Consider the following 10,002-nt stretch of genomic DNA (forward strand, 5'->3'; position numbering starts at 1 on the left):
AACGGGCCTTTGTATGTTGAAATCTAGCTAAATGTATTAACTTACGAGTTAAATTTGCTAACTATGCATTAATTAGGTTGGGAATTTATATTCTGGCGCAAATTATAACCTTTAAATGTTTGGTCCGGATTGAGTTTATCAAAAGCCGCACTATTTATCAACGAATCAGCTTTCGTAAGGTCCAGCAGAATATTTGGCGTTCATCTAATTTCTTCTACAACACGATGCCGGAAAATTCACTATTCATTCGTAACATTTAGCTAATATTTGGTAGTAAATACCCACTATTCACCTTCAGTATCAGATGGTGCCGCGCTTTATTCCCGCTTCTTTTGCTGATGTTCCTTCTGACATACCAGCCGATGTCTCTTCAGCCCTACCACAGTTCATTGTATACAGCCTATCGTTACCAATAGGAGAAAGATCACCCCGCTGTCACAAATGTCATTCCCATACATTTTTCGTGTAGCCAACATCTCATCTAGCCCACAACAAACTTTGCCTCGGACAAAATGTATTTGTGAGTAGCCCGCTCTAACTTCAGCCTCGGATGAATCTGTATTGGTAAGCTCCCGAACAAAGTTACTTTTTTGCTTTTTTTCTTTTTGTGTCGGACGTGTAGGAAGCGTAAAAAGATGTTAGCTACTTCTTTACCCTTCAGTTTCATACGCCTGAGAAAGATACCCGGTACTGACACAACCATCTCCAGTGCTGGCAGTTCTATCGCTATCGTTTTTAACAGAGCTTGCTAAATTGCGGTTGTGTTGGTGGTTTGTTTTCCCCCAGTTTGAAAAACGTCATGGAAAAACCAACAGCAGCAGCAACAAATCGCATGTACGTATACGCGGCATAGTGTGCGTACGGTAGCTGTCAGCAATCTCAATAGAGTTTAGTCAATTCTAGATAGAATTAACAAAAGGGCGAATGTCGCAGGTATAAACAAAACGGGTGAGGTATTTTTTGCTGGACCAGTATAGGGAAATCAACTCTCACCCGGTATGTTTACGCTTGCTTTACGCTATACGAGATTTTGAAGGCAAGTTTCAATTGTAATTAAGGATCATTATTTTGGCCTTCACAGACATTTAGATATGTTTTTATCGATTTTTTCGACTTTCGCTGGCATCCAAAAAGTAATGCCATGGACATTAATAAACGTCTTTAAGACTTGATCCTTTTTTATCGGCATGCTTCTCAGTCTGTTATTAGACTACAGGACAATTACGGGACTACTTGACTTTAACAGCACCGTCCAGCCGAGATTTGAACTTACGATAGCTGATGGCTGGCTCATCAGACCAGCACCAGTGGTTTTCTGGCATCCAATCTAGATCAGGTTTTAAAAAGTGTTTTTCTGCGATTTTTAGCGAAATTTAGTGTCATTATTTTTCTGACCGTCCCTTAGACCACGCGTTAGCGATTTTCAAAAATTTGGGGTGGAATCCGAGAACACCTTTTCGGCTTTGCTGGAGCTTTAGAAGCATTTGTGAGCAATTTTGGATACGTTTAAGAGTGTTTTTCCGTGAAGATTGCAGGCGAATTGCAACTTTTTTTTCATTCTACCCGGATAGAAATGCATTATGAAAATTAATGTAAAAACATCAAGTTTACTTTAAACTCTGTTGTTTACAACAATTTGCGTTGTAACAGCACTGTAAAAGTTTATGCATTTTCTAGATTACAGTGAATGTACCACAAAGTTAACTGTTTTTGGGTTTTATTTGTATGGGAAAAAGTCGAAAAATTTAATGTAACAGCACTTAATCAATCCCTTATTCATTGTAAAATCGGCGGTTTACATTAAAGTTTATTGTGAAAACATCAATATTCATGGTACCTTCACTGTAATTCACAGAGCTTTTCACAGTTTCAATACGATTTTTCGATGTTTTGTAACAATGAAATTCAATGTTTTTTCGCTGTACATTTTTATTCGGGTAGCCTTTAAAAACCCAGCACACCACAAATCGTATATTAATATATGAAAATCATGTTAAATGTCTCTAAATAAAATCGAAATCATACACATAGCTTATTAAATCGCACCCTAGTTTATACTCAATCGTACAAAATGATGACGACTGATTTACATACGATTTTCATCACAGAATTGTATAGCATTATGGAACTAATCATGTTGAGTCGGATCTCATCGTATACAAATACTTATGAATGTGAATTGTTTACGAATAATCTGCAGTACGTATATCGCCTCCAAAATGGTACGCATATGCTGGTTTCATGCATCTAGTGCGATTTTTCAAGATATATATCGGTACATATTTCTCATTTTTCACTTTGATATACGTATGAAAATGTTAGCTGGGAAGGTTTTTCTAACGATTTCAGTCTCTTTTTGAGATTTCAGAAGCGTTTTCTGTTTCGGTCTTCTCAGTAGATTTTAAATAAAGAAATATTTTCTGCCTTATTTTCTTCTCGTCTTTGGAACCATATTTCTTTGACGTTGAGCCAAAATTGGAATACTTTTCCGGCTTATAGAAGCGTATCCAAACGATTTTAGCGGAAATCCAGGATTTTTTCATCAGTCTAAAGGCTATAATACTTTTAGAAAGGAGTTTCAGCAAGTTCAGTCTGTCTTTTTTAACCTTTTCTGACCTTAAAAACGTTTTCAACGATTTTAAGTAAAATTAGAATTTAACTAGCCTTTGCTGGCCTTTATGCAATCTTAAACGTTAAAAGAAATTCATTTTCTCTTTCGTGCATTTTAGCTCTAACTAAATTTGGCTTTGTCTGGCCTTTAGAAGCGTTTCTAGCGAATATTTCCTTTTTCAACAGTTTTTGACTTCAGAAACTTTCGAAAGAATTTGATTTCTTGAGTTTTTCAAAGTTTTGTAAGCATTTCATTTCATTCATTTTTTTCAAGCAAAACTAAGAATTATTTGGCCCTTTTCTGGTCGTAAGAAGCATCTATGAGCGATTTTACATAAAAATCGGGATAATTCTTCGGCATTATTGTTATGGACCTGTATGTTGGCTTTGGGCCCCCACTCAATTTTAATATGATTAACAGTAAATAAATTCCGCCTGATATTACCCTACGAATTCTTTTGCTATCGGGGGGATAGACTTACTTGCTTACTTATGTGTTCATATCCGTCGGTCCGGCAGAACAAAGGGATGAAATCGGAGATCTCCACTGCTGATGGTTACCCGCCATGGCTTTTACCTGTCGCCAGGACAGGTTCTCGGCTACAGTCCGGATGTCGTTGGCTAAGCGGCGTCGCCATGAGCCTCTGCTATCGTCGGCTAGGTCGAGATCATTTAGCTGCTCCATCGTCAGAGGATTCCAAGGGAATCCGCGATTTGGTCTACTGTCAATTGCCCCAACTAATATCTCATCCTTAACAATGAGAAACAGAAGCGGTGATAAAATGCAGCCCTGTCTCACGTGAGGAGGGGGGGAATTGGTAACTACGCTTAACAAGTAGTCGTTTTGACTCCTACCTTTTGTCCAATGCTGGAAGGTGCATGGGTCAAACCAAGCTATAATCTGAGATTATAACCGGATTCGAACCCACAACAGCCGCCAGGGCATGTGGTTCGCTGGTACTTGTATCTTTGAACCATAGAGGCGCTCCAGAGTTTGCTGACTGCTAGTTAGCGAGTTTGCGAGTTGATTTTAAGCTCGCTCAGTGTCATCATGCTAGCTAGCTATTTAGCGAGTAGACATGATGACACTAGGCGAGTTTATAATTTGTTTCTATTACGAAAATTACTGCCTGGCTGTGCTGTTTTTACTATGTCAGTAAGCCATGAACGCCGTAAACGTAAATCGATGATTAATCAAATTTGCTTGTTGTATCAAAATTATGAGTTACGTCGCAAAATGTTCTCTGTGTAATAGAACTTTTCCTTACAGAAAATCAGACACATCCGCCCTTATTAGACATATGATAAAACACCATCCGAAACACTCAATTATTGAGCCAGTTAAGCAACATATGCAGTTAGAAAATTCATCGTCAGTGAATAGCTCGAACGAAGATTTCAAAAGTGACCCACGGTTACGGAAACGAAAAGCTTTAATTCGCAAACTTCGAACCAACTATGGCGAAGCGGCAGATGAAAATCTTCCAGATCGACGAGATTTCACGGCTAGACGACCAACTGGAAAATACAGAATGTACTACAAAACCACAGGTATCAACTTTGGTGTACATTTACATTACATAAATAATTTTAAATTATGTATTTTTCCGACAGTGGCCACCTGGAAACCGGCACGAGCCCGCAAAACCTGCTCAAGTTGCGGAGAAACCCACTTTCCCGTCATTCGATCTACGGCGGATAAATATTCGCGATCAGTTTTGGGGGCGACAACGATAATGTCCTGCTGGCCGTTCTGTTTTTTGCCCTGTCTCTTTACAGCTCCAACCAAACATCATCTGCATTGCTCCAGCTGTGGTGCCTATCTAGGACCGTATGACGAGAGTCGTGAAGTTTTTGCGGCTAGCGCGAATGCACCTACCCACCATCGTCGGAGGAGGAAACAGCCTTCCCACCGAGGAGGGTGAAGTTTTCCGTTTCGTGAATAAACTTGCATAGAAGATTCGGGATTCGGGAAAGAGTTGTATGGTATTTATGAGGCAAGTTTTGCGTAGCAAGGGACATCTGTCGTGTGATAGCAGCAATAGCAATATGAAGAGTAATGGACCGCAATCCATTTTTGTGGAAATTGAATTACTTCCTTTTCAATTTTTGATAACACCATCCAAGCGATTGATAAACAGTAAACAATTAGTTCACCTTAGTATGTGCAAATAAATTGTGAATCCAATTTTTACCATGAAATATTACTAAAACTAACAAAAAGTCACAGTTTGTAACAAAAAAAGTAAAATGAATTATGTTTGTTTTGAGTTCACATTCAAATTCAACGAAACATATGTTTTATGATAATTTGGTAGCTGATTTTGATTAAACTGTATGAGTTTACTACAATTTGAAACCAAAATGGATATTTTTGGAATAATATACCCTAGTCGAGCTTTTATACGCGTGATGCCAGCTTTTACATACCACTCGGTACGCAGTATCACTATTTTGTCTCGGCATGTTGCTGATGTAAAAATCAAAAGCGTTATTTTGGACCAAACTACCAAAAAACCATGTAATAATAAACTTGTTTTCGATATAATTGTAATTCAACCAAAAAACGATCAGTGATATCGCCTATAATCCGAAGCTTATTCTGATTGCTTATACAATCTGACAACAATTATGATAGCTAAGACAGAATTGTTGTAAATCGTCCTCTTGTTTTTATAGACCGGGTATGACTCATCGATGACGAAACGTAGATAGATAGGTAAATAGAAAATCAACTACTTGAGTTTTCTCCGGGTGGCATTCAGTATGTGGCGTTTTTCGGACTACATGCCTATACGAGCGCCTGATTCGCATAATACGCACGCCACGATACAGAGCGTTTGCCTAGAGAAGCCGCTTGGATATAATGTCTCGTACGCTAGCCTCATTCCAGCACGCTTCCAACCACACCAGACCAAACATGGAAGCTTTTGCTTCACACAAGCTCACTATTTTGATTGTTTTGGATGAGGTATAGATATAGCAACTAACCATAAACAGCCGAATTGGCCCATGTTTTCAAATTTGAAAATAAAAAAATATTTTTAACGCAATCACGTCATTAAACCTAAAATTAGAAGCCATTAATTCAGCAAACTTTTGTATAAAGATTGCAGAATATATTCCATTTTTATAAAAATTTCTCAACCTGCAGTAACATACCGTTTTGATTCAAACTTAGAACAGTCTCAAACTTCGAACACTTCAGAATAAAATGCTCGTTAGTTTCGCTAATATGATAAAATATTATGCTTATTGTACACCACCGTGTTCGTTAGAATGTCCTCTATCCGGTGGGGTATGACATTGAACTGTAGGACTCCTTGTAAGAAATCAGCAGGCGCTGGAAAAAAGTGAGAACTCAGATTTTAACTTCGTTCGTATACTCTTAGCGTTTCGTGCAAAAATGGCTGTTTTTTTCGTTTGCATTATTTTACCAATTTTAGAACATTTACCTTCCCTCTTCGTGATTATTAGGTAAGTGCAAAGTATATACGTACTAAAGCATAGTTAAAATACAATATTTCATGCATTATTTCAAAGATATTAGATAAATAAAAAGTGTTCGAAGTTTGAATCACGTTTTGAGGTGTGATTCAAACTTCGAACACCCACGAATAATATCCGTTTTTTCCGGATTTTCCTTCGGGAAAATGAATTATCTGCATTGTAAAGCTGTACAAAGGCAACTTGCTGTAGATGTGGTACATAGAGTTTGAAAATATTAGCAATTGACTACAGAAGTACGGATTGAAACTAATTATTGTGTGAAAAATTTAAATCCTACTGGTAGGATGGTTTAAAAAGACAGTGTTTAGAAAAAGGATGAAATTTCACTTATTTATGTTGAATTACACTAAAACATTAATACTTTTCAAAGTAATACAAGTGTTCGGTGTCTGAGGCTGAAATATTTGAGCTTTGAATGTCGACCATGACAGTGTTCGAAGTTTGAATCAAAACCGAACAGCAGTTTTTTAGTGTTTTTCAATGTAAATTAACATTTTATCCTCATTTTTAAAATTTTAACTCGAAAATAATTAAATTGTCATGCTATTAAACCATTTATGGGAGTAGAATAAAGATGTTTTCGAACATTTTTCATTGAAGAAAGTTTCAGCATAGCTTAAGTGTTCGAAGTTTGAATCAGAACGGTATTTTCTACGCGAATTTTGAGGACCTTCATGGAAAAGACCATAATTTCTTTAATTTTCTAAAATAAAATGTTTTGCAATTTTTTCTATATTGTTTAGAAATACTTTTCCAATGATGTATAGCATTCAGAATTAAAACGTTCTGAATAAGTTTTATGGACTGAAAAAGAAGTATGTCTCAACCTGCAGCAGTCTCCCCTACACAATCTTCTTAGTGATTTTGGTGGTAGTTCTGGTCCAGATCTATTGAAAATCGCTGACAATTTAAATTCCTGCTTCTTTCGCGGAAACGCCGGCTTCATCTGAGCCCAATGTCTTTCAATTGAACGCAATTCAGGGCAATTGGGAGGATTTGCGAATTTTAGCACGATAATGACTTTATTGGTTTGGCTTGAGCATAACGACACGATTCTGGAAAGTATTAGTTTTTAATCTCTGTTGGAAAAAGCTGTTGGAGCTTAATGAGTTGAAATTTTCAAAAATGAAAGGAAAAACGCGTAAACAATAACGTCCCAGTGTTGCCTTCTTGCGGAACTCATGAATTATTAGTAAATTGCAAAGATCACGGATCGAGCTTAAAGCATAAGATTCTAAACACTGTTGTGCCCAGGACGTGGTACACTACGGTAGGTGCCCCATCTTTTTTTTAAATCTAAAGCAATAAACTAAAGTCCAAAAGGTACAACCAGGAAATTGGGAAATTTTAATTTAATACCCAACATTTTGGCTGTATAATTGCTTATTAAACGCTTGATTCCTGAACATTGGCTATATAACGGTTGAATGATCTACTGTTCAAAAAAAATGTTTGTTGGGTAGTCCAATATTTTGTGATAAATAAACCACTTGCGTAAAAATAGATTTTTTATCAAATCAATATCTCCCAATTTCAAGTAAGACTTCAATTCCAATTACAAACACAATTTGGAGTCCAATTTCATATTCAATTCAGTGTAAAAACTTATGTTACTTTGAAGTCTCATTTTTAATGAGAAATTTCAAGTCCAGTTTGAAGTCCTGTTTCAAGTTCAATGTAAAGTGCAAATGCCAAATTCCATGTTGACTACTATTCTAACTCTATATTTGTCGGTGTTAGCACGGTGTTAGACCAAGGGAAAAGTTTCTGCTTTCGAGAAAAACGAATTCAAAGTCTGCTTCTCTGTTTGGTTATTTTTTCCGGAATTTTAAGTCCAGTTATAAACTTAATTTCAGTTTTAGTTTCAAACCTAATTTTATAGCTCAATTACAAATTGAATTTCATGCCCAATTCCAATACCGATTTCAAGTCCAATTTTAAGTATAGTTTCAAGTCCAATTCCAAGTACAATTTTTTATGCAATATAAATTCAATCTATTTATATAAGAGGCTTATGTCTGTACCGAAAACCAGGTCTCTGACAGGACGCCATAAAAGACTTATCGGTAATTAAAAACAGGCCCTGGCAGGACACCCTGTTTTCGTATCAATAAGTTCTATTATAGGTTACCTCACTAATCGACTGCTGGACTGCTCGATTGCTCAACTGGTTGACTAGACTGCCCGACTAGGCTGGTCGATTAGACTGCTTGACTGGACTGCTTAACTGAATTGCTAAACGGAACTGTTCGATTAGACTGTTCGACTCAACTGCTTGATTGAACAGATCGACAGACTGTTTGACTGAACTCGACTTAACTACTCAATTCGACTGCTTGACACATTTGCTTGACTTACTACTCGACCCGATTGCTCGACTTAACTGCACGATTGAACTGCTCGACTGGACTGTTCGATTAGACTGCTCGACTGGACTGCTTGACTGGGCACATGATTCAACAGCTTGACTAGACTGCTCGACTTAGCCACTCAATCCGACTGCTTGACTTAATTGTTTCGACTGTTCGACCCAACTGCTTGACTCGATTGCTTGATTCGACTGCTCGACTCGCCTACTCACCCCGATTGCTTGTCGCGATATTATATGGTCGGAGTTAAATCAGACCGGACCAAGTTGCAAAATTTTAAAAAATGAGTTAATGATAGCAAACATTCAAGAATTTACTAAGCAACAGTTTACTCTAACCAGACTACATAAACGTTACAAACAACCAGAAGTTTTTATTCAGTTAAATAAAATCCAATACGAGCATAAAAACTATTTGTTTCAGTTTTCGGCTGACTCTTTTATGTACCACATCTTAGAGCTAAATTATGCAATATAAGAACTCAAAGAACTAATACAAAGATTAAACGGGCTGGTACCGAATGGCCAAAATCCAAAAGGCCGAATCACGAATGGCCGAGTCACGAAAGGCCGAATTTTCCCGGAATACCCAAATCAACAAAATTTTTATTGCTCATTTTGTTAGACTTTACACATTTTGAACGAATTTTTACGTCTATTTCTCTCCACGAATTTGAAACATCCCCTCGTAAAACCTTTAAAATTTTCCCCTCTATTGCCTTCTGTTCCACTCGCAGCTCTGTAAAGATTAGCGTCTATGATAGGTGAAGGAAAAAGGCTTTTCGTAATATTACAAACCTTTTGGTGAATGACCAATTGGTTAAAACCACATTAAATAGCAATAGCAATACAAACCTTAGTTTGAACAGAAAAACAAGACATACCTACTCTGCGTCTTATTTTTAATTTTGGTAGACCTAGTGTAGATAATTGATAGTTGCTTCTTCCCCTAAGCGCGAATGATTTACGTTTATTATACGGTGCGAGGCCTATTGATCGTGTTAGTAGCAAATATTTCCCAGATGATTCAGGGCGAGACGGTCGCAGGCAGCGAGTGTGTACCGGTGACCCGCCGTCCGAAGCGCCAGCCACTGCAGGGGGCAGCTACCCCGCAGAAACCACTACTATTTAGATGTATGCTTTTTCTTAGGTTTACTAGTAAAGATTATCCCTTAGTTAAGGACAGCATATACCCAACATTTGTGCAGGCTAAAGGCCGTCTGATTCGGCCATTAGACATATTTTGCCATTCGTTATTTCGGCCATTTGTGTTTCGGCCATTCGTGATTCGGCTATTTGTGTTTCGGCCATTCGTACACACAAGAAACAGGAAAGTAAGTAATAAAAGACTAATGAAAAATATGAGAAAAAACAGGTCCGAAAATAAGAATAACTGGACAGGAAACAAAAAAAACGAAACAATGAAACAGGAAACTAAAACGGAAGGAAAGTGAGAGGAAAACCCAAGAAAACGGTACAGAAAAGGAGAAAAATGGAACATAAAGTGGAACATA

General features: G+C 37.4%; 1 protein-coding gene across 1 annotated transcript; it reads left to right on the top strand.

The window, feature by feature from the left end:
• The first annotated feature begins 3,830 nt into the window (after positions 1 to 3,830).
• LOC128740661 (uncharacterized) lies at positions 3,831 to 4,535 on the top strand. Its single transcript, XM_053836223.1, has 2 exons — positions 3,831 to 4,161; positions 4,225 to 4,535. The coding sequence occupies exons 1-2, from the start codon at positions 3,831 to 3,833 to the stop codon at positions 4,533 to 4,535; spliced, it is 642 nt and encodes a 213-aa protein (XP_053692198.1).
• Positions 4,536 to 10,002: the final 5,467 nt, after the last annotated feature.

Source organism: Sabethes cyaneus, chromosome 3, assembly GCF_943734655.1.
Source record: "Sabethes cyaneus chromosome 3, idSabCyanKW18_F2, whole genome shotgun sequence".
Lineage (NCBI taxonomy): Eukaryota > Metazoa > Arthropoda > Insecta > Diptera > Culicidae > Sabethes > Sabethes cyaneus.